The sequence below is a fragment of the Python bivittatus genome, unplaced genomic scaffold (assembly GCF_059951505.1).
Source record: "Python bivittatus isolate LINGU-HERP-01145 unplaced genomic scaffold, Pbiv_v1 ctg000680_np1212, whole genome shotgun sequence".
Lineage (NCBI taxonomy): Eukaryota > Metazoa > Chordata > Lepidosauria > Squamata > Pythonidae > Python > Python bivittatus.
The window spans coordinates 2514933-2540223 of NW_028277095.1; the positions used below are offsets into that span (position 1 = coordinate 2514933).

Here is a 25291-nt window from a genome sequence, read left to right on the forward strand (position 1 = left end):
ACACAGTGACCTCCCTCTGTTTTTCCTGCCCTTAACATGACACCTTGGTTCTCTTCCCTTGCCCTGCAACATTGGAGGCACATCTCTCAGATGTAGGTCAATTCCTGTCAACAAAACTCATTTCCTGTTGCTCATCATGTAAGAACATTATTTTTGAGCAGCTGCCAATGCGTGGAGGCATACAGCCTCATTTCTGGATTAAGAGAGACCTCCAACAAGCCCTTTTGATGGATGTTCACCTAATAACAGAATACCTCAAGGGGTTAAAAGCTCACACAGGACATTCCTTCTCACCTAATACGGTTTTTCATTTTTCTTTTCTGAAAGTCAATATTCCATGCTTGCTGGCCATTCTTAGTGAGTTTTATTTTATTTATTTTTTGAACCAAGTTCTTGTTCCTTTAGGATTTTGGAAAGGCAAGCTTCTTGACTATTATGGGCTTTCCTCTAGCATCCTTAATACTACTGTTTTTCTTTCAGTGCCTCCATTTGGGTATAATTTTTCCCAAGGTACACCACCTAAGTTTGCCGTTAGAAATCTTGTGCTGAAAACTCTTCTCCAATTTTCCAAACATTTTATTTCTTCCCAGAGAAAGAGCTTTCTGGTTTTCAACCTCATTCTCAGGGTGCTTGAAAATGTCTGTTGGTAGGACTGGATACCTTGTCCAGGTAGATTGGAGCATTTAGCTGACACTGATGGATCTTTAACATCTGATCAAGGACAGACCTAGTTAGTATTTGGATGGGAGACTTCAAGGAAACACCAGGACTAGGAAGTTGAAAAAACATCTCAAAAGGAAGAAATTCAAACCACTTTCTGTATTGTTACGAAGAAAACTGTATAGAGATACCCCTGACCTCACCAGGCATTAGTAAAGGAGACTTTCTTTTTTTAAAAAAAAAAAACTTCATTGCTGAAAGGTGGTAAAAAGAGAGATCGATGCTATTTGCTCTTCCAGAGATTTGCAAACTCTACCTTGCATTTTGATCAATTACCGCACCTTACTTGCTTATTTCTTACTTACCTTACTAATGTTAATTATGGCCCCTCCATGTCATTAGCAATTCCCTTGCTGGCTGGGGAATTCTGGGAGTTGAAGTCCACACATTTTAAAGTTCCCAAGGTTGAGAAACACTGCATTTGAGTCTGGATGGAGGAACTATCCAATGGTTAATTCAACGTTTTGATTTCCCAACATAGAGGTGAGCAGCAGGAACAGCTTTTCAGCTCTCCACCCAGGCAGAGTTTTCAAATTCAAAACAGAGCATCTGGCTGAAGGATCGCTCCCTGACCATCTCAGAAGCAGGGCTCCAATCCTGATGGAGTCATTGAATGTCTTGGGGGTAAAAGTCAAGCTGAACTCCTAGTGACCCATCCATGAAGTTACATGACAGCAGAGAAAAAATGGTTTGCCATTGCCTTCTTCCTGTACCTTCGTACTGCACCACCCTAGGCTGTCCTAGTAGACTCCCATCCATATTACTATCTAGATCCAACCCTGCTTACTTTTTCCAAGATCATTGTGGCACTGCCACCTAGCTGGGCATCTTGGCACAGAGAGTTAAAAAAAACCACAGGAACGGTTAAACAACTACAGTAGTTGAGATACTGGTTGGGCAAGAGAGGTTGGCATACTCTTGTGGCAATATTTATGTATGTATGTATGAATTCATTCAACTTGTATGGCCGCCCATCTGCTATGTAGCTATTTCTCTGACACGCAGTTAAGGGAAAGCTGAGTGTATTGGGCAAATGCATTTCCTGTGCAGACTGCCTCCAGCTCCTCTATTGCATCACAACTTTACCTCTCTGCTCCAGCCTTTTCTAAACAAAGATTTAAAATAAGGATCTGCAGCCAAATGCTTTACCGCTGAGCTCTATCCCCTTAGTGGGAAATAAAACAGTTGCTTCTCCTTGAAATAAGCTCATTCCTGGAAAGAGCCAGAAGGGAAATGAGAAAAGAATAAACAGCTACAACTAAGCTTATTAGGCTGGAGATAATAATCAACTGGGGGTATAGCTCAGTGGTAGAGCATTTGACTGCAGATCAAGAGGTCCTCAGTTCAAATCTGGGTGCCCCCTTTCCTTTTTTCCTCCCCCTTCCTCAAAAATACAGCAAGTAACATTTCCTCTTCCTTAACGTGCCCACTAAATCATTTTGGTCCCAAAGGCAAAGCTGCCAGTGCATACCAATAAAATACAAAGCAGCTCTTTCCATTGTCCTTTGACTCTTTCCAATGAGTTTTGAATCATTCTTCAGGGAAACAGTGTTTTCTGATACTCACCTCTTTCGTTTAAGCTCAGCCTGTTGAACACAATCAGAAAGCTATATAAATGAGCATGTTTATATATGGTGTTCCTACTTAGTTACTTTCTTCAGCTCACGGGGCATTGCTGGATGTTTTCTTAGGACAATCTTATTTTCTCTCCCTTTCAGTTCTCAGCACATTCCCTCTTTCTCCCATGTGTATGCTGGGCCTTTCCTCATTTGCCATTTATAGGGACCCCAGATTCCCTTAGCAACCCAAACTTTCCCTGGGATCATGAGATAATGGACTTATTTCACTTTGAGCCCAACTTCTTCTTCTTCTTCTTCTCCTTCTCCTTTTTCATTTTAATATTATTTTGATTAGAGATTTTTACACGAGTAAAAGATAATACAAGCAATGAGGTTAAGAAAGAAAAGATAGAGAAAAAGTGCAGAAAAGAAAAAAGAAAAAAAGAAAAGGTACTTAAAGAAGCTATTTCCGAACCTCTTTACAGACAAACTTAGTATCACTCCACCCCCGTTAAGATTACATTACATAGTTTGCTTCTTCCCATATTCAACCCTTACTTTCAGCCCAGTCTCTAAGCCAGTGTTTCTCAATCTTGACAGCTTGAGGATGTGTGGATTCCAATTCCCAGAATTCCGCAGCCCAGGGGAGTTCTGGGAGTTGAGGTCCATGCATTTTAAAGCATGCTGGCTGGGGAATTCTGGGAGTTGAAGTCCACACGTTTTGAAGTGGCCAAGGTTGAGAAACGCTGCTTTAGAGCTGTCAGACGCGGGCTGCAAAAATCCCAATGGCCAACAGATGGCAGCTAGAATTAGGGATTCCTGTCTCTTTGCTGCCATCTGGTGGTTTCGGATCTGCAGGACACCCCGTTATAATCCTGCCTCTCCTGTCTCTCAAGACCGAGAGCCACGTGCAGCACGCAGGGAAAGACGCCTCGGCCATGGGTTTCCGTTCAGACCCCGTCAGAATAAACCTTTCTTTCCCAAAGATACATCAGGACCCGTCTCAGGGCATTAGGCCCGTTGACCAGGCAGCTGACCTTACGCCCGCGGCTGCTTTGGCGCAGCAATGCAGGTTACAACCTGGTTAGGCTGTCGTGCGAATCGAACTCTTCCTTTGCAATGGCCCTTCGCTAACTCCAAAGAACTACGTGGGGGCGTCTCTCTACCCTTTTCGCAGCTCTATGGACGCCGACTCCCTCGGCCCCGCCTCTCCTCGCCGCGCTGGCGGTGCATCTGTTCGTCATTTCCGGCGCACGCCCGGCCGAGAGCCGGAAGTGGAGGATGGCTGAGGTGTCGGGATGTCCCCGGCGGCCGGTGATCGGTCCGGCGAAGCCGCCGAGGAGGAGAGGGAGGTAAAGAGCGGGCGGAGGGGCGCCTGCGACTGGGCCTGCCTTTCGCTCTCGGGCTCCGGGGCCGGCCCAGGCGCTCTGGTGGAGGAGGAGGAGGAGGAGGAGGAGGAGGGGGCCGGGTGTCGGTCACGGACCTGCGGGTCGTCCCCACTGTTGCTGCGGCCGTTGCCTGGGCGACCGGGCCGGTCGCTGAGGCGCAGCCGCGCCCCTGCCTGTCAAGAGATCTCGGGGAGCGTGCGCAGGCAAGCACCGTGGGCTCTGTGGTTGCCGGGATTGGACCCATCCTGGGGACGAAAGGTTCATCCGCTGCCTTCCAGAGGAGCGCAGACTACAATTCCCATAGTCCCCCAGTTGGTGTAGCTCGGTGTTCTTCAACCTTGGCCACTTTGGGATGGGTGGACCAACTCCCAGAGTCCCCCTGGCTGGCTCGGGAACGCTGGCTGGGGAATGCTGGGAGTTGAAGTCCACCCATCACATAGTGGCCAAGATTGAAAATCATAGGTGTAACTGAACAAAGCATGTTCTTCGACCCAGAAAGCTAGATGTCAGTGGGAAAGATTTAACTTAGTTAGCCCCCTTCCCCTTTCCCCCTTCTCCCTTTCCTTTCCTTTGTTCCCAACAACTGGGACAGCTCACAAGTCTGGCATGCACAGATGGCCGCCTCCTGTGTGTGAGCTTCTAAGACTTATTTATTTTTATTTTATCAAGTATATATAGCCGCCCATCTCATGTATGTGACTCTGGGCGGCGTACAATAAAAACAGAACAATCAGAACCTCTCTTAAAATAACCATCAAGACAGGAAACATGCATATAACCCGAGAGAGTGTTTAAAAACTCAGACACAACAGAGCCATCTCGCAGGCTCCCTGGTCTTGGTGGGCTTTGGCTTGATCTGAGCCTGGAAGTTATTTTGGTCTTCAGAATATGAGAGGTCTTTTATTACCCAACACATAGAGATATGGTGCTCTGTCATCTGTCAGAGCAGCATTCATGGATACTGTCTTCCTGATAGGCTTCTCAGAATTGGGACTGGGCCCCTTCATTAGCTGTCCAGGTTTAAGGGGTTAATCCACCTGGATTTGAAAAACTGAGTACAGAATACCTGAGAGAATGTGTTTGCCTTATAAACCTACCTAACAGCTCCAGTTATCTGTGAAGGCTCTCCAAATTGTTCCTTCACAATTTGGAGAGTATCTTGTGGACATTCAGTTGCTGTACAGCTTTTCTGTTGTGACAACCGCTCTGGGAAACATTTAAAGCATGTGCCAACCTTTTCCACATAAGAGGCTATTTACTTTGGCCCAAATTGGGCACTACCTATTAGGGCAACAACCAGTACATATATATGCGTCCCATATGAAAACCAAATTTGTTTCTGTTCAGACTCAGAGGTAGGATCTGTCACGCGTGAGCTGTTAAAATGTCCATCGTGCACCCAATTGCGATCAAGTTTAATACTCCCAATTGTTAATAATTCTAATTAATTAATTATTAATTGTGACCAGGAAACTGTTACCCTTCTCCTGGGTGACCACTCTTCAGAAACCTCTAAGAAGGTTACAAAATTTGTATCAATGACTATAGCTGTTAGAAACTGGTTCCTCCTCCATGCTGTTAACTGTTAGCTGCTAAATGCTTTAGGATTTTCTTGCAATTTAAAATTTTTTTCCTTTATAGTTATTGTATTGTATGCTGGTCTTTTATTGTGTTTGGTCTTGGACTGTAAATATATTTTGATTGATGCCAACCTTACAATAGTTCAGATACATGCTGAAAATACTATTACCTGCCATTTGGCATCTCTTAATGGTATTGCTGCACTGTTCATAGTAACTGGCTTACATTTTGTAGGTTTTTATATATTTCAATCATAATGTTTTATGCAGTACATTGAATTTTTAATGACATAAAGATTTTTTTTAAAGGTATGTATGTATTGTACAGTACCTAAAGATACATGGCATGAAAGGTAGTATGTAAACATTTTGAATAACTAAATGTATTCAACATTTTAATGTAATAACAGCTTTTCAGGGATATGTGCAGCTTCTATTGAGAAAATTTTTATCACATCCCATTTTAATTATGTTCCATAATCTCTGTTTAGTTTCCAAATGGTATGGCTTCTTCCGATGTTTCTTCCATGGAACTGTTAAGGAATGCAGCTTGCATTAAATAGTTGCTATATTCTGCCTAAAGGTTACTGTGTTTCAAAGGTAAGCTTGCATAACTTTTTTTATGTTCTGTCATAGGTTTGAAAGAACATTCTAAAACCAACTGAAGTTTCATTCCGGGAATTCTAAAAATCTCAATTCATGCCAGATTGTCGCCAAGTGGAAATTACAGTATGGCCACAGATAATCTCATTTCTTTTTTGTCTCATCCAGTGTTATATAAGAGTGTCAATAGTACCAGGATTTTTTAGTTTGTTTGCTTGTTTCTAAAATTCTCACATGTATCTGGATTCGGAGGACAAATTTTTACAAGAAAGATTAAGCTTCATACCTGTACACAGTGGCCTTTAGCCAAAGCAGATCATCACTTTCTTATTCAGATAGAAGGAAGAAACACAATGACTGCTGCATGCTAAATGTGTATAAAGTAATTGGAGATTAGATGAGAGACACCTTGGGTTAGGTATTATCTCAGTCTAACTTGCATCTTAGGGGCAGAGAGAAAAAAAAGGGATAACTTCATGCATACCACCTTGAACTTCCTGAAGGAAAGGTGGAATAGAAACATGTTGGCTAACATAAATTGATTTGGCTTCATAGCATATCATTTATTGATCCTGAGTGAGAATGCTGCCTTTTTAATATAATTAAATTAATTAATATAATTTAATCTAATTTTCAGTTCCTACTTGTTCCATTGGTTCCGGGGATGAATCTTGTGCCTTATGAATCTGGGCTGACTATAAAAACCTAGCTTTTCCTGTGGCCTGCTTGTCCTGATCAGATAGTCCCAGAAATGGGTAGGTGAGTATCCAAATGTTGGATGAGTAAAAGCAACAAAACTTGGTGGGCTCAAATAGTGGTCAAAATGTGTTTGATTTTTAAGTTTCAGTGGCCAGAAATTCAGTGTTTCCCCAGTTGCTTTTCCCGAAACCTGTGCAATTTGGTAGACCAACATTTCTTTGTTATAATATGGTTTGTATGGCTGGGAGGTGAGCTATACAAAAGTAGCTTTAAAAAAGGAAGAATGATGAACTTGAATTGTGTATGCTAAGCTCTTGTTTCAGAGCATATCTTTCCTGCTTCTGCCAGTCCCCTTCTGTACAACAAAGCCTGTTTTACTGAGAGTGGCTGAGGATGAAAAGTTCAGGGCAGTAGAAGAGCTGCCAGCATGAGCATAACAAGAAAGTTGTTCCTCAGCAACAGTAGCTTTTATCAATATGACTGTTGCCCCGTTCCTTTTGGGCTTCTCATTTGGTCCAGATCCAGAGCATGCTTTTTTGTCAAAAACAGAACTTAGTCTCTGACATACTTCCAGATATGCCTATAGACACCAGTCTTGGTCATCTTTCTTGAAATGCTGATGGCTTTGTTCCTTGGGTTCTGGACTATCCCTGATTGGCTTGGAGCAGTGAGATGGGACATATCTTGGATGATGGTCTCAGGATAGGTGTAGACATTCTTAACCTCCCTCGACTCCTGCAAATACTGCGGTCAACAATTAATATACCTCCTCTGCTGCCTCCTTGTTCTGTGAAGTTCTAAGGTAGTACTGTTAAGAAAGGGATGGGATTCTAGATAACTGACTGTGTTATGGAAGATGAAAAGTAGCTAATCAACTGGTTAATATAGGAATACTTCTTCCTTTTTGAGATCCTTGGTTTTAATAGTTTTGTTTTAAAAAGAACCAAAATCTGCTGCCTAATTAATCAGGGACATCAGTTTAGACACAAAAAAATATTTGATTGGCCAAACACTCTCTTTCCTGATTAGTTTGTTAATCCTTAAAAAGCCCTTAATCCTTAAGTCAGTATAGTGGTCACCATGTTGCAGATCTGAAGGTTGAAACTTTGTATTGCACTAAGTCATGGTTTGTTTCAGCTAGAATTTGTTTTTGGGTTAAGTGGAAAAAATAGATCTTAGTGTAGCTTGGCTTGACTTTAGCTTAATCTAATGTGTGGACTCAGTTATTCTAGTTTATAAGCCACGATTTATAACTTAGCATGTTGTGTCATCCAGATCACTTTTGCTAATTTTATAAATTTTATTTCAATAAAACATGATGGTGCAAGTTATTAGACATTTTAGTTCTCCCAGCCAATATTTTAAAAACACACTTCTTGGTTCATAGTTCTCTTTTAGATAACATGCAACGCCAATAACAGTATTTCAGATGTTCACACTGGAACAGCTGAAATGTTTAAGACCACATTAGAGATGTTTCTGAATGTTCCATGTTATCCTTTTTGCCTCTCCCAACAATTCCCCATCTGGCTACTTCTTTCTCAGTCATTCCTCTCTTCCCAAAGTTCTTGCATTGTTAATTATAAGAGTATAGTGTCCTTAATTTAGTGAATGTAGATATTTAAAAAGGGGAATCTGCAAAATTAGCTTGCACTTGTTCATTTATTCAGCCATCAATGAATAGTTGATCCTTGATTTTCATATATTTTCTTGGTGCCTATAGCATTATCTTGATACATCAACTTGGACCTATCCATATCTGTTATGGAAAGGCCAAGCTATAAATATTGTCAGATAAGAACATACCTATGTCTGTAAAGAAAGATTTCTAACCCTTGGATTGAATAGTTGCCAAGTGAACTTTTTTTTGAAAAGTGTTCATTTTTAAATGAACAATGATATATCGGAACATTTGGCTTCCAACAGTTGTATCTTTGGGGTGTCAACACAGAATTTCAGATGAAGGTGTTTTGTTTTTATTCATTCCAGGATCAGCTTCTCTTGCCTTTTTCCTGCTTCGTGGCACTTCAGCATTTCCCCTGTTGGCTGTCCGCGGATATTGAACACCACATTACGGCAGATTATTGTCACTGGGCTCCTTGCTGCTGCATTTTTCATATTATACTATTCTGTTTTAAAATACAGCTCCCGGGACAAAAAGCTGCACAGGTAATCTTTATCAGCTGGGCTAAAAACAAGTCCAGAGCTATATTCCTAACAAAGCAAAACAGGTCACCTTACATTAAGCTTATTTATTGTGGTAATATCCCTCCTTTTCTGTGTAAACTTAAATTGGCATAAATCTCCCTTCATTTTATCTGTACAATAACAAGCTTGTAAAGTAGGCTGGGCTGAGCCTTTGTGGCTAGTTCAGTGTCACTCAGTGAAAATCATAGCTGAAGAGTTGAATCTCTGAATCAAACATGTGCAATTTGACAATATTGCTCTTACAAATGTGTTTCTGCAGCTCTAAAATTCAGTGTGATTGACATTAAGGCTTTGTCCTATCCTTGCTTACTCTGTAGTTTTACTGGGTTCAGTGGGACTTGCTCCTGAGCAATTCTTCTTTTTCTCTTCCAGATATCTTGCACGAGTAACAGACACCGAAGCCACAGATACAAACAACCCAAAGTTGAATTATGGCATTATGGTGGATTGCGGTAGCAGTGGATCTCGGATCTTTGTGTATTGGTGGCCAAGGCACAACGGCAATCCCCATGATTTACTTGACATCAAACAAATGCGGGACAACAACAGAAAACCAGTAGTTATGAAAATTAAGCCAGGTATTGGGGGAAAGTCATACAGGTAGTCCTCGACTTACAACCACAGTGGGACCTGAACTTCCATTGCTAAGCGATGCGGTCATTAAGTGAGTCACACTCAATTTTACGACTGTTTTTGCTGCGATTTTTAAGTGAATCCGGCTTCCCCCTTTGATTTTGCTTTAGAAGCCCCCTGGGAAGGTCACAAATGGTGATCATGTGACCCCAGGACACTGCAACCTTTGTAAATACATGTCACTTGCTAAGCGCCCGAATTTTGATCACATGACTCCAGGTATGCTGCGACAGGACCAGTCATAAGTCATTTTTTTCAGCACCATCATAACTTCAAACGGTCGTTAAACAAATGGTCATAAGTCGAGGACTTCCTGTACTTATTCCTTAGCTGCTTGTCTGCCTATCATGAAACTCTGTCACACTGAAGGTTGGAAATATTTGTTTCTTAAAATGCAGCAGATTCTTGTAAAATAGTGCACTTCTGCCTTTTTATTTGGGATTTGCACAACTTACGTCTTCTTATATTTCCTTGGAAGTTGTCTCCCTGGTTTTCATTTATTCCTTAAGATTCTTAACAATGCTTGAAAACGGCCCCAAGATACAAACAAGTTTCCGTTTTATTTATTTATTGTTAATACTTGTATGCTAACATTAAAGGCCAGGGTTTGTTCAGGACAATTTTTCACAATATCTCATTTAAAGTAACTGAAATTACTGTACAGTATGTAACTTTAAGATAACATCCTGCATCGGTAGGGCTATGCTGTATTTTAGAAAGGCATGGCTTTTTAAAAGTTTCAGTATTTTGCTTTTGACTGAATTCCCATCTTAGATGTTAAGAGAGAAAATACTCTCTTTATAAAAAAAAGTTTGTTCTACTTTCTCATATTGATGTATAGCTGAACATATTTACCTCTGTTACTCTCCAGGCATTTCAGAATTTGCTACCTCTCCTGAAAAAGTTAGTGACTATATTTTTCCACTTCTGAGCTTTGCTGCTGAACACATACCCCGTGCAAAACACAAAGAAACCCCTCTGTATATTCTCTGTACCGCAGGGATGAGGATCCTGCCAGAGAGGTAACTTGAATATCTTATTTTCCGTTCATGTTTAATAGAAAGATTTGCACACAAAAATAGATCTTAATTTAAACCCTTTGAAATCTTGCAGTCAGCAAAAGGCAATACTAGAAGATCTTCTTACTGATATCCCAGTGCATTTTGATTTTCTGTTTTCGGATTCTCACGCTGAAGTTATTTCAGGAAAGCAGGAAGGTAAGAATACATGCTGAGAAAGATAGCTTGGAACTTTAGTCAGGAGACTGATGGAAAATGTGTCCAGGGAAAAAGTGATAACCGATGTCCAGAAAAACTGGAGCAAAGAGGCTTCACTATTGGGAGTACCTGTGAATTTAAACTTTGTGAATTTAACTTTGCCCTTTTGCATCTCTGCCTGCAACCAGTTTGCTCCAACACCTGAACAAGAGATCTCTGTGGCTGCATTCATACACCATATTCTGTATGCAAGTGTTTGGAGTTGCATATAAACGCTGTGTGCTAGCATGGCTGTTACTAAGAATTCTGGGAGTCCACACATAAGTAGATGCTGTTTCTTGCAAAACCTGAAATTGGTATTGTCCTGCATTCAGGGCAGGACCCCATGAGACGAAGGTCTTTGGCAATATTTTCTGTGGCTGGAATTTAAGATGTTTAGTGGCTATTTCCAGGCATACTACAATGATTTTGTCTACTTGCGTTTTTGATTTTTTTAAAGCAGAATGAATTTTACATAAAGGAGGTGGGTGGATCGGAATTAGGATGAAAGAGTCTGTGGATAGTGGTTAATTAGAATACCTCTGTTGGGGAGGAAAATGCAAACGTCTTCTCTGTGGAAGAAGGCACATATAGGAGCTTGAATAGTGCACTTTTAAAAGTCTTAGAATAACCACTCACATAGCTACCGAAAACTGTTCTTAAAAATAATATATTACATGGTATATACTTGCTTACTGCAACTTTTCTATATTCTTTTTATTTCTAACCCCCTTAATTTTGTTTCCCCCATGATTTCCTCCCCTGCTTATCTGACCATTCTTAAACATGTGCACCCAGCCAGTCATTTGTTTCTTGATTCTTTTATCTTTTTTTATCTCTCTGTTTCTCTGGGTCTTCTAATGGTTCTTGTGTTTCATCCCCCCCTTTGCACTTTCACCTTCACCCTTTCATCTAACTCCCTCTAGCTGCTCTTATTGGTTATGAACAGCTCCTAACCAAAAGGCTTTATCCTGGTGGCAGCGCCTGGAAGTGCTGGCTCTTCTTTTTAGTTTTTGCAAGATCAGGAATAATTTAGGAGAGGCAGGTATTTTCTGATCACTGATTCATTTTTGTGGCCAGAGTGAAACTGCCCAGTCCAACCAAGAATATGGTGCCAACATGTCTACATTAAGATGCCCCGTGCAGCCTGTTACAGCCTATATTCAGCCTTATGCACCAGCCTGAACCTGTGTGTATATTTTATCAAAATGTACAAGAGAAGCAGACACTATTAACTGCCCTGACATTTAAGGGCACATGGGATACACGACAAACATCTGCAGGGAAGGAGCCTTCACACATGTAACTATTATGTGCAAAGGTTTTCACATGATCTGGAACCCCGCTTATGCAGGATTATGGTAACATTCACTGATAAAGTTCAACATGCAAAGACTTTGATCGTCCCTGTACATATTTGCACTATGTGTGTGACCACCAGGAACCAGTTTGATTAGGTTTTGAGACATAAGGGATGAGCGAAGAAGCATTGCCTTCTTCAGCATTTATAGGATGCTAGGGCATCTTCACATGCATAGATGTTTGAGTTCTCAAGAAAGCATAGTTTGAATTTTTTGAATATATTTGATATATCTCTGTTCTGCTACTGTTTTGGTTTTGTTAAGGTGTTATTTTTTAAAATATCGCCTAGTGATATTAAAATATTTACAAAGGTACTCCTAAATTTTATTTAGGAGTATATGCATGGATTGGCATCAACTTTGTCCTTGGAAGATTTGAACATTTGGATGAAGGTAAGGACCTTAACACTAATTAATTCCAAGAATTGCTAAAGTATATAGAACTACCAGAAATCCACCTGATGTTGTTAATGCACAATTTCCATCCTGCATTGGCTTTATTCATATAAATGGAAATTGTTCAGCAGCACTACTTGGTAAATTGTGTCCATAAAGGCTCTTCAAATCTGTATTTAGGCCTCCATTAGAGAACAGAAATCAAGAATTCAGTAAGGACATGGAGGCTGGATTTGCACAACATGCTATGCTGCACAAAATGGATTTTGAAAAACAGTGTTTTATATCTTCAGTACAGAGGTTGTAAGAAGGCGCTTAAGGGCTATTTTTTTCTTAATATGAAATATTACAAAATTGCTTTTCTGGATTGGACCAGAAGTCCAACCTCAATTCTAGATCTTGATATTCATGTATCCCCTTTAGGGAAATCTAATGTCTTTACTAGGATTGTGTAGAAATGAAGTTAATTGGGCAAAAAAGGACTTTGCTTTGTCATGAACCTTATCAATTATATTCACTAGATGATCCTTTTCTGTTCTTTCAAGTATAAGAAATTAAATATTGTTCATTTTGGTGTATTTTTTTAAAATCATGGCTTAAATCATGTAACATTAAGGTGAACAAATATTTGTTCATGGTCCTTTCATTTCCTGCTGTACAACTAGCCATAAAACTAAGTCAGAATTCAATTTTGCTTTAGCAGCTTATTGTCCTGATATATCCAATTCAGGAACAGCATTTTAAAGGAAATTCCAATCAACTGCTAGACAGAGCAACAATAATCCATGGTTTCTTTGGCTAGCTTGTTTACATGGTATAATTTATTTTAAACTATTCCTAGTATACAAGCCAGGAATCTACTAAAAAGAAATTGAATTCTGGCTTATTTTTCCTCTTGATAATAGAGGAGGGGAAGTTCCTTTCTGTACCTGGACTTAGCATCAAACTTTAATATTTTGTGCAAACTTAGCATTACCTTTGTACAGTTCATGTTTTATGAATTACACAGTATTTCCTTAGTTACCTTTTTAACCACCATCACCACCACCCCACTTATACCAGATCAAGAATATGCTGTCCTGTAGGGAAAATGTTTCATTCTCTTAGTGACTGTCTCTCAAATCAATTCCAAATCAGTCTGAAACAGCCATAATGTCAGAAGAAGAGTTCTGGGAACTCAAAATTTTGCATTCTCTTTTATATCATTTTGTTTGTTCCCAAAAGAGGTATGACCTCTTAGGGATTTTGGATTGCTCTGATTGCTTTTTATTCAATTTAGTTGCTTTTTCTGTAACTTTTCTAGCACTGTTATTCTTTTGAGGTTATCTAAATTGGCATTTCTTTATAATGCCAATGTAACACTCGGAAAGGGTTTTTCTTAATGTGATTAAGAATATGATTAATAATTATTTAAAATGTTAATGCAATTAACATAAACAAATCTCTGATCTTAATTTCTCTCACTAAAATTTAGCTTTCCTTTTATTTTGACAGCACTTTATCATGCCTTGCTCAGAGAGAAAGTCTACTTGCAATGTCCCCCCCATCACAAACCTTTAAGGCTTGCTATACCAGAAAAGGCTCGCCTTGGGCAAGTTATATTCATTCTAGCCTCTGAATATTAGCCTGACATTGCAGGGATCCTATTGCTTCCTTGTAAGATGCTATGCCTCACAAGAGTTTAGATACTGAGAAGAGTTTGTTTGTTCAATTTGTATGGCCACACATCTCAACAAGTGACTCTAGGCAGCGAACAAAATTAAAAATAAAATCAACACAGTTGCAATGATACGAAAATTAAAATCATACCCCTTTTTCAACAGTACATCTCCCCTTCTTGTCTTTCAGAGGATGATGCAATAGTAGAAGTGCATGTTCCTGACAGCGAAAGCAAAGAAGAAGTCATTCGAAAGAGGACCGTGGGTATACTTGACATGGGTGGTGTTTCAACTCAGATAGCATATGAAGTCCCTAAAACTGTAAGCTTTGCCTCTTCACAGCAGGTTATTATCTGTACAACTTTCCTTTTTTATTTTCCTGCATTTTAACCCATATCCATTGGTTCATTTTCTTTTGCTCTGTATGAGTCCTGTGCATCATTGCATGACCAGTTCATCCCACATGAAGAGAAGAAGTTGAACTTCTGTGTCCCGTCAGCTAAGCGATCCATACACGTACTTTTCATTTCACCAGTCAGTTTAATAGAAATGTTTATGATGCAGAACTTACGTGGCTGCATTTCATTGTTTAAATTATACATTTTTATGCTGTTCGTAATAGATTTAAAATTATGCACTGTTAACATAGCTTGTGGTTACTATTTGATGCATTTTTTTAATGGTTGACATATCATGGAATGACTTCTTAAAATTATTGTTCTAAATGTAAACCTAGTTAGGAATATACTAATAGAAATTTATTTGCTCTGCCTGTATAGCACCAAATACAAGGAAAATCCTCCTGTTTTGACCTACAGCGATGAACCAAATCATCCTTTTGAGATGAAAAAGAAAGGTTGGATTCACTCATCATGCTTAGCAATAACATGATTTGTGTGGTGTAGGCTTAGTTGGATGTGTGACTCCAACCATCATAGCTTACTGAATGAATCATGGTCAAATAGCCCAAAGTTCAGTACAGTGTGGGAGATCACATATATTTATTTTTTGCTGTTCTGAGTAGCCTTTTCAAAAAGAAAAAAAAGTTCCAGAATTTTCATTTTCAGTACAGCAGATGTTTCTAACCTGTTATTTTTCCAGGTTTCCTCTTCTATATTACTTGTGTCTTCTGCACCACTGTGGGGGTTTTGAAATTGAGTGAAGACATGATGCTTTATTGTAAATAGCAGTAAGCATGGTGTGTTTCTTTAACTCTGGCTAAAATCTCAGATATAGAGGAGAACCTGTATACAAGTACTCAGAAAAGTCCTGCTCTCAGAAGACATGTTCTGTACATGATCTGTCAAACATTTAACCACTATAAACATTGGAGTCAGTCCTTAACTATGGTTTATGTATTCAAACACATCTAACCAGTGTTCAGAAACAAAATCATGGTTAAGTATCATAGGGCTTTAGGGTTACATATCTGTAGAACATACCTGATCTGGGGGGAGAGGGCAGGAGAAATACACAGATTTTGAATATTAAATACTGTTAGCTTTTAAGATTTTATCAGAATCTATGGCTTGAATCTGTGAAGCATCTGCTTTTTCAGTTTCTATCTTTGGGATCAAAAATAAAGTTTGTCTTGGTACCAGGATAAGTGCACCAAGAATAATTCAATTGATTTCTGTAACGTTTCTTTAAATACTAGTTTCATATTCTTGCCACAAATTAGGCAGCTCATTTAAGTCAACTTGTGAAAGGACATGTGTTTAAAGTGCTTTTGGTTTTTAATTGGATAGTTCTATAACCTTATGTTTTATTAGCATCGTGCTATTTGGTGCAGAGAGCCAGTTTGGTCTAGTGGTTAAGACATCAGGCTAGAAACTGGGAGACTGTGAGTTCTAGTCCACCTTAGTCATGACGCCAGGTGGGTGTCCTTGGGCCAGTCACTCTTTTTCAGCCCTAGGAAGCAGGCAATGGCAAACCACTTCTGAAAAATCTTGCCAAGAAAACTGTAGGACTAGTACAGCCAGTCACTAGGAGTCAAAACGGACTTGAAGGCACCAAAAAAAATTGGAAAACCCTGCCTTAGAAGGGCAACTGTATTCTAAAAAGCAGGATATGAATTATTAATAATAATGATTGGAGAGGAAAGAAAGAAGTAAGATTGGCCAGTATATAGGCATATGCATAGCTGTCCCTGTAGTTGGCAAATACTTGGCCATTGGTGTTGCTTCCATTGTGCAGGGCCAGGGAACCAATGTCTTTCCAGATGCTGCTTTGCATCCCTTTGTATTAGCTGTGATGGCTGGAGCTGTTGGAAGTTGTACCTGACCACATCCGGATGGTCATCCTTGTCCCATCCTTGGATTACTGCTCAGGTGTTTACTGTAAAGAACTGTTGTAGAGAACAGTCTCGTGCAAAGGTTTTGAAAAGCACAGAGCTGAAAGTATTCTTGAGTAATCAAAAACTGGGGAATGAAAACACAGAGCAGAACTCTGTCTCTTAATCTCTGTTTGGTGTCTCACAGGAGGAGGTGGCCAAGAACCTACTGGCAGAGTTTAACTTGGGATGTGACGCTCACCAGAATGAACATGTGTACCGAGTCTACGTGGCAACTTTTTTGGGCTTTGGCGGTAATGCTGCCCGACAGAGATACGCAGACAACATATTCACCAGCACAGTATTCAGAAACAGGTGCTGTAGGGTGATGAATTTGCTTCCAAATTATAGCCTTCCTTATATACTTAGCATAAAATCTCACACTCTGAAACAGGCACATGTCAAAACATGGAGATTATATTTCCAGTTTTAAACTGCAGTATAAGCAAGAGTGGACTAATACTGATTTGAGGCTATGTGAGTTAAGATGGTTGGTTGTCACGCCAGACTGTAGCAGGGGAAAGTCTGTTGACACAACTGATTTAACACAGCTGGTTTTCTGGAATTGCAGATCACATCTATGAAAATAATGCAGTGTTTACAGGAAAGATCCAGACATGTTTCTTTTTCTGTGCCACATTTCTACCAGCTAGATCCTTCCCATTTCAGAATTAAAACTGTCATACAATGACAATGACATTGTAACAGTAAGGTGTAAAATAGAGTAAAAAATTGCATCAAACCTAACATGGTCATCTTCATTCTAATTAAGTAAATGACCAGGAAAAATAAAATAAAACTCTTTGCTGGATACCAAAAAGAAAGAACTAAATTGGGGGCTGGAAGGTTTTTTAAATGAAAGGCTATAGTTCAGTTGGGAAAAAAAAAACAGCTGGAAATTGGATAGTGGGTGGGATCAGAGCCTCACCTTTGGGTCTCCTGCCATAATGCGGGTTGCTTGGTTTGGAGTAGTGTAGCTGTAGTGTAGCTACCAGCCCATTTACAGATGATTCTTTGTGGCTTAGAGTTATGACTGAGTCAAACCAGCATGGCTTGTTCAAACAAGAGGGTTGAAATAATCCATGGCGTGGTGCTTTCCCAAATATAACTACAGCTGAACTGCAGTGATTTGGGCTAGATGATTATGATCCCTCATCCCCACTCCCAAAAAAGAATATTTTTCTCAGGACAGAAGAATCAGGCTCCATATTTCTGATGGCGATACCGTTCCCTTTGGCTGTTCCAGTGATTGTCCTTTGGTGTCCTCTGATCAAACTTGCTTGCAGGCTTCTTGGTAAACAGACTGGTGTGACCCCTGAGATTCCCTACTTAGACCCTTGCCTACCTTTAGACGCCGAGGATGAAATCCAACAGAACGGGCAGACTCTGTATCTTCGAGGGACGGGAGATTTCCACGTGTGCCGAGATGTCATTCAGTCTTTCATGAACAAGACCAACGAAACGCAAACATCCTTGAACGGCGTTTATCAGCCGCCCATCCATTTTGAGAACAGTGAATTCTATGGGTTCTCGGAGTTCTATTACTGTACTGAGGACGTCTTAAGGATGGGGGGAGACTACAACGCCGCTCAATTCCTCAAAGCTGCAAAAGTAAGAGCGCACCCCTCCCACTTCATCTCCGCAATCCACAAGGCTTGTCTTATGAACTTGAGCCAGCCATTTTTCTCTCTGTTTCACCTTCCTCACAAAGGTGAGAGGGAATTAACACTGACACAGCACGCTGCGTACAATTTCAGCTTTACCATCCCGAAGCGGGTCAGAGTTGAAATATCAAAATAATAAGTGTTATGGTCTAGCAAAGTTGCCTTGGAGACATATCCAGAAATGTGTGGTTGATGGAGAAGTATTTTGGCCTTGGATTTAGGTGGCCTGTATACAAAGTCTGGTTTAATCCTAGGTTTCCAAAGTCTGCATCATGTATAACACCAAGCCATAACATGGTTGGTTTGTGTTTGGCAGAGAAGAGGGTGGACAACCCAGTCTTCTGACCTGGAGGCCAGCGGAGACCATCTGTTGATAAATCTGCAATAGTGGAATCCTTGGTGCTCTCAGAGCTTGGTGTTTGCTTGCAGACGTTTCATTACCCAACTAGGTAACGTCATCAGGGCAAGTGAATGTGGGGTTTGCTCCCTGTTTATATATAGCCGCTTGCGATGCTGGTGTCGGTAAGGGTGAAATGGACTCCACAGTTCAACCCTGAGCTACATAGATTCTTTTCTGTTGGATAGTTGAAATGTTTCAACCCCTTTTTTGGAGGGTTTTAAAGATAAGAGATGAAAGTCAGTGGCTTCTGGGAGGCAAATAGTTACCCTTCCCTTCTTTAAACCCACCAGGTGTGTCACCAGTTGTGATGGTTATCCCTAGCTTAGCATGATGTGCAAATTTACCCATTTTGACTTAAGTTTGTGTGTGAAATTGTTCAATTTAGTTTGTTCAACAAAGCACAGCTTAAAAATTCTAGCTTTTTGAACTTAGCTGAGGGTTCCTGGCCTTGGTTATCTGTCTGTAAAATTGGGATGTGAAAGCACATGAAAAAACCCTGGTTGTTGTATTTTTTTCCCCCCATTTTGCAATACTGCCTCTCTATCCATTCCTTCTGTAGGCACATTTTTTTCAGCTTTCTTCTGTTACTGTCCTTACTTAACACATCCTGCTGGATTTGAAAGTAGCTGCAAAAATTACACAGGCAGTGAAGTTTATGAAGTTCATGTTAAATTGTTATAGAAATGATAGTTAACACCAGTTTTCATTTCCCCATCCATATAGTATATTTCCCACCTCTCCACTGTACCTGTGCAACAATCTTAGTTTTTAGGTTTGGCTGAGAAATGAAGAATTAATTCAATGCTATAAGGAAATCTAGCCTGATTTTCCACAGTTCGAGTTGGAAATCATGTATAAGCACATCACACAATAGAATCCCCAAATTAACACATTCTGTAATATCAGAATTTTAGTTGGTAAATCCCTCATATTGTAATATGGATTTCAAAATACTCTTTATTATATAGGGTATACCAGAAGTAACACTAAAATTTGGCAGTAAATCAATTTTTTTTTTATTAAAGATAACAACTATGTATATGTAGGAGATAATAATGATAATAAAAACAGCAACAAGAATAACTATTGTGGCAACTGATCAGTTTTGGGTGACTGCCCTATTACTTCTGGGACATCCTGTATGTGCATTTATATAAATAATATGCATGTATATTTATTTCCATAATGTTTTTTCTCAGGAATATTGTGCAACAAAGTGGTCTGTTCTACGGGAAAGATTTGATCGTGGCCTTTATGCATCGCACGCAGACCTCCATCGACTGAAGTAAGCGTTCATATTCTTCTGTGGCTGAACACGCTCAAGTAACCTTGCCAGAGACCCCAAACCAAACTCCTTAAGTAACTTGCTCAAGGAAGCCCAAGAAATATTTGATTTTTTTAAAAAAATACATCTTTGAACCTCTGGAGCCTTCTTAAGGAGAATGTAAAGGTGCTGCATGTCTGGGGGTAGGGTGCATGTGTGGGTTGCATTTGGGAGTTGATAGAGACCGGCTTCCCTCACTATGTGAATTTGATTTACACGAATTCACTATTATGTGATTAATCATTTGTCTCAGCATAATTTGCACCCAAGTCTAGAAACATGCCAAGACTTCTTTCTGCCCTCATTCACGCATTTGCCATTGCGTTGTGCTGTTGTAATAGTTGTGCATCCTGTTTCCCACTTACTTCCATACCTGCATTAGCTACTCCTGTTACTGTGGGGTCAAAAGAAGCATCAACGTTTGTCCAACCCTCTTACCCAAAATTAAAAGGAAAAGGGCCTCTCTAACACTAGAAGCAAACTTGGACGTATTATGTTGCGCTGAAGCTGGTGCAGGATCCTCAGGTCTACGATGAGCTTCCATCTACTGGGTGCAATATAGCAAAGAATGCAAATAACACTTGTAGTACTGTGATTTTTCTACCTCTTTGTCTGGCATCAGACAGAATCCCTGCCCATCGAAAAGATGGAGATAATGACTCCCCTGTTCATAGAAAACGAAACAAGGAGGAAAATGTCTTTGAGTAATGCAGTGCATAAAAAGAAGGCTTCAACAATTTATGAACACATTTGTTAAAGCAGTTGGATTACAAAATTGGGCACCATACCCCCAAACCCTCTTTTTTCCTGCTGGTTCAGTATCTTACTTTATGCAAGGTTTTCAGGCAATATAATCCTAAAAGAAAGTGAGGGAAGCTTATGACAGAGACAGACAGACAGAGGCAGACAGACAGACCTTACATGTATTTATTTTCCTTTTGGTACAAACTGCATCTCTTTTATATCACCAGATGGCTTCCTTTCCCACTATATAGAACAGTGTTTCCCAACCGTAGCAACTTGAAGATGTGTGGACTTCAAGCTGCCGAGGTTGAGAAACACTAATATAGAAAATAAGTGATGAATGTATAGGAAATGAATATCTTGCATCTCAGGAAGACAGTGGTGTTTTGATAATACATGCACATATCCTGTCTATCCACAGACTAAATTGGCTATTATAGTTATCACAAATGATAACCAAGGGAATGGTTACTGAAATAATCAGAAAAACTGCCTGTGCTAACCCTGCTGAAATGCTTCCCTTCCTGAAAACCATCTCCACTTGTCAGTTGTTTGCAGCAAGTTGACACGAGCAGGACTTCTAAGCTTTCACCCCACATCTTTCATTCCTTTTCATTAACGTACAAGTCCTGTGGAGAAGGGCTTTCTCTTTGTCTTAGCAGATCTTAATTAGCCCTTCTAAGGAGGCATCTAATTATTTTGGGCTTAATCCAGAGAATGTGTGCGTAAATCCTGGTAACAACAGTGGGATCTTGAATGTGCAATTAAGTGCTTAAGACAGATGGAATTCAGCTCATTCTTCTTTCGGATTGTGCTGTTTAGATCTGTTACCATTTAAATAACAACACAATTTGGATGTGCTGCTTATGTTTATTCTGTGCAGGTATCAGTGCTTTAAGTCAGCCTGGATGTACGAAGTATTTCACAACGGCTTTGGTTTTCCTGTAAGCTACAGCAACCTAAAAACAGCACTCCAAGTATATGATAAAGAGGTGCAGTGGACGCTGGGGGCCATCCTCTACCGAACACGGTTTTTACCTTTGAGGTACGCCTTTGTGGCCTTCCCCCGTTACCTGTGAAGTTCAAAGGCAGCTGGTCACCAACACCTAAGCTTCGATCATTTTCTCCAGAAAGTTTTGCATTTGTTTTGATTCTCAAGCCTGATGTAGAACAAATGCAATGCTTAATGATAATGTGGATGGAGGCCGTAGCTCAGTGGGCAGAAAATTTTGGTTGGTCATCTCGGTGAGAGGTCTGAGAGCATTCTTGTTCCTGTGCTCTTGGGACCCTTAAATGCAGCAGCCTTTACTCCTTGGTTGCTGGGCATGCAAATAAGCATGAGAGGAAAGCAGGAATTGGTTTTCATGGCTGTTGATGTCACAGGAACACTATTGCCTGCTTAAAGTAGACATTCCCTCTATAATGTTCTAAGACAAGGATGGCAAATCCTTTTTCTGCCAAGGGCCTGCAAGAATAATTTGGAGCAGTGGATAAAATGCTGGTGATTGATGTCCCAATGGTGTGGAGCCGCCTGTTCTCTACCTTTTGGGGCATGACTTTTTTCCTCCTCACCTAACAAAGCTGCTAAGCAAGGATGCAATTCCTCTCACCAAGGGCTCTGGAAATCAGGCTACATCTGGTCCTGGGGTCCCAGGTTCCCCCTCTAATAGGTGTTTGTGCAGGAGAATTCTTTCCCAAATGAAAATTGGCTTGCAGTAAGATTCTGGGTATAATTCAGAGTGCTACTTTTAACCAATAAGTACTAAATGACCTGGCTCCCAGGTACCTGCAGGGCCGCCTTCTCCCACTGGAATTGACCTGCCCAGTGTGTATGTCCCAGGAGGTGAGGAAGCCCGAAGCGCAGAAACAGTATTTTTGGGTGCTGGCTCCTGTTTCATCCTGCAATCTTCCTGCAGAAGGCTAGGTCAGCTCCTATCCTAAAAGCATTCCAGCAACTGGTTGAAAACAGGGCTGTGGAGTCAGAGTTGTGGAGTTGGAGTCAGAAGCCATTCTTGGGTTACTGGAGTCGGAGTTGGTAAAAATGTACCGACTCCAACTCCTAGTAAATTTAAATTGTACATAATATAAATAATACACTATATGTTAAATTTTCCTATTTCATAAATAATTTGATTAACCTATTTTTTCAGGATATATTTTAATTTTAAGTTCTCTGCAAATTTCAAAATATAACATATATTGGAAATATATAATTAGCATATTTATAATTTATTTCCTATATCGATATATAATTAAAGAAGTCGGAGGTACCATGAATAAAGGAGTCGGAGTCAAAGGTTTTATGTGCCAACTCCACATCCCTGGTTAAAAGGGAGCTTTTCAGAGAGCTGTGTTTTCGAGGAAATAACTAGGGTCTGCTTTTTCACTGAATGCTCTATGTTTTATATTTGTCATCTTGCTTTATTTATTGTGGATGATTTATGCTTGATGTTCATCACCGGGAGCCTTCGGGATTCCAGTGGTCTCCAAAACAAATGAATAACAAAAGATTCTCCCAAGAAAGTCATCTTCTTGGCTTTCCGACAATATCTCTTTTGCCGAGGTTGGCAAAATGGTTGATAAATCTGTAGGGATGCTTCAGAGGATACTAAGTCGTCGTTGTCGTCGTCGTCGGGGTGCTTTGATGGAGTCGAATCATTTCTTTCATCCTCTCCTTTCCTCCTCCCGCAGAGATATCCAGCAGGAAAATTTCCGAGGTAATCATTCCCGTTGGCACAGCTTTGCCTTCGTTTACAACCATTACTTATTCTTTGCCTGCTTCTTCATTGTGTTGCTGTCCATCCTGCTCTATCTGCTGCGTTTGCGGCGGATCCACCGGCGAATTCTGCCCAGCGGCTCATCTCCTCCCCTCTGGATTGAAGAAGGCCTCCCACCACAGAAGATCCCTGGAGGCTTATAAGCTGCTGGCTGCCAATCTAAGACTCATCTCAGGGTTCTTCTCTCTCACCAAGGAAGAGCTTGCCGGAGCCCCTTGCTGCAGTCTTGGAACAAAGAGGTGGAATTTCCTTCTCTGGAGGACTGCAGGGAAAGCTAGCTCAAACCTGGCTTGACTAGGCTGGGGGAATCTCAGCCAGACTTATTTTAAAACTCTTACTTTAAAAGCAGATGCACTTTGACTTGGGGGCAGGAGGACAGTCAGAAAAGCAGGGGAATGCAGTGAAGACTTTATGCCAGTATGTTAAACGGGAAAGTCACAAGCTACTCTGTGTTCAGTAACTTGGTGGGCTTGCTCTCTCCTTTTGCAGCAAGCCTGCTGTTAGGGTTTTCCTGGATCTGAACGCAGGCTTGCTTAACTGATTCCTTGTGGACTACCAGTTCACTGTTCCTTGCCATGTTCTTGAGGCACTCAGAGCACAGAGGAAAGGTCGCTTCAGCCTCTCCTGCCTGATTTGAACAGCAAAAGAGACTTTAGCAGGTCTCTTCCATAATGCTCTTCAGCATTTCACTCCCAGTTACTTATTTATTTAAAGCATTTGGACTCTTTTCTTTTTCCCAAAAAAGAAAGTAGCTTAGATAGAGGGTAGACAGACCAGTAATTAGGCAGCCTTTGCCACTGCAGTCTTTAAAAAAAATGGCACAGAAGGAAAAAAAAAATGGGGGAGAAAAGATGCAAACTCAGGCATTTGTTCTTCATTTAGAAGTTCTTACAAAGACCTCTGTAAAGGTCGCGCTAGCCAGGAATTAGAAGTTAGCATCTGAAGAAGCTGGTAGAAAACAGCCATAGAGAATTTATTTTACTATAATTAAGGGTTATTGACAAAGCTCAAGTTGTGTTACCAGTTCCTGATTGAATTACAAACCCCATGCCTATGTTAAAACCCCTGTAATGTCTCCAACAGAGGACTGCAATGTTGAGATCTCTTGCAGCTCTAGTTGAGATGATTGGACTAAGGAACAACATCGTAGCTGTCCCCAGAGAAAAAGCAGGTGAAGATCTGTACTTAGTCCTTCTTTTGGGGAATATTTCTGCCAGAGCAGGAAAGGTGGGCAGGAGAGAATTGAACAGTGGCTGTAAAGTGTTAGTACATATAATGGCAGTGTTTCTCAAGATGTGTGGACTTCAGTTCCCAGAATTCCCCAGCCAGCTACGGGAGAATTCTGGGAGTTGAAGTCTATACATGTTAAAGTTGCTGAGGTTGAGAAATATTGTCTTACGGTAATCACTTTCTTCCATGATCCTTTCTGCTATAAGGACTGGCAGAGCCTGGTTGATATTGGACTCTGCTTCTGAAAGAAGCTTAGAACATCTCTTAAAAGCAACTTGTTTTCTGGAGATGTCAGGAATGGCATATAAAGTAGGGTGTGAGGCAGCATCTGTATCCTTAACATAAAGGGAGAATCTGCTGCTGTGGGTGGCATTACTCTGAGAGGCTTACCTGGTTGAGAAATGCTTGACCTGCATTACACAGCAAGACCTCCATCAGGTCCTTGTTGCTGTTTGAGTTGGAAAGAAGGGTCTTCAAGAGGCCTTGGGTGATATCTCAGCTTGCACAGGAGTGAGCGAGCCAGCAGCCAAAGTCCTCACTCACTCCAAAGTGTGACCTCTCATTCTAAATTCTTGATCAGGACCATGGATAGTGAGTTTCCAGAACTCAGTCTGGAAAGGGCCTGCAGAGTTCTGAAAAGTTGGCAGTCCTGTCTGTTAAGATGTAAGACTTCCAATATTTGCAAAATGGTGTGCTAAAGAATACCTTGCTGGCCATGGTGGTGCACTGCTGTTGGAAATAGGAGGATCACATTGCACA

The 25291-nt window shown here is 40.6% G+C and overlaps 1 protein-coding gene and 1 non-coding gene across 7 annotated transcripts; both read left to right on the forward strand.

Annotated features, from left to right (window-relative positions):
• The first annotated feature begins 2011 nt into the window (after positions 1-2011).
• Positions 2012-2083, forward strand: TRNAC-GCA (transfer RNA cysteine (anticodon GCA)). The gene has a single exon. It is a non-coding gene; the product is annotated as a tRNA-Cys (tRNA).
• Positions 2084-3530: 1447 nt separating this feature from the next.
• On the forward strand, positions 3531-24979 carry ENTPD4 (ectonucleoside triphosphate diphosphohydrolase 4). 6 transcript variants are annotated; one of them, XM_007426010.4, is made up of 14 exons: positions 3531-3631; positions 5739-5847; positions 6488-6609; positions 8539-8718; positions 9130-9335; positions 10262-10412; positions 10504-10607; positions 12341-12400; positions 14252-14406; positions 16542-16708; positions 17680-18004; positions 19657-19742; positions 21409-21570; positions 23217-24979. In XM_007426010.4, exons 3-14 carry the CDS (start codon positions 6602-6604, stop codon positions 23443-23445), a joined length of 1833 nt encoding a protein of 610 aa, XP_007426072.2. In that variant the 5' UTR covers positions 3531-3631; positions 5739-5847; positions 6488-6601; the 3' UTR covers positions 23446-24979. The 6 variants fall into 6 exon arrangements, with proteins under 6 accessions (XP_007426072.2, XP_007426074.2, XP_088008055.1 ...); XM_007426012.4 differs by having other exon boundaries at positions 14252-14382; XM_088151929.1 differs by having other exon boundaries at positions 6488-6605.
• Positions 24980-25291: the final 312 nt, after the last annotated feature.

Coding starts and splice junctions, on each gene's coding strand:
- ENTPD4 (XM_007426010.4), top strand. Junction 9,336..10,261: donor AGTTATGAAAATTAAGCCAG/GTATTGGGGGAA, acceptor GTTACTCTCCAG/GCATTTCAGAATTTGCTACC. Junction 21,571..23,216: donor ACACGGTTTTTACCTTTGAG/GTACGCCTTTGT, acceptor CTCCTCCCGCAG/AGATATCCAGCAGGAAAATT.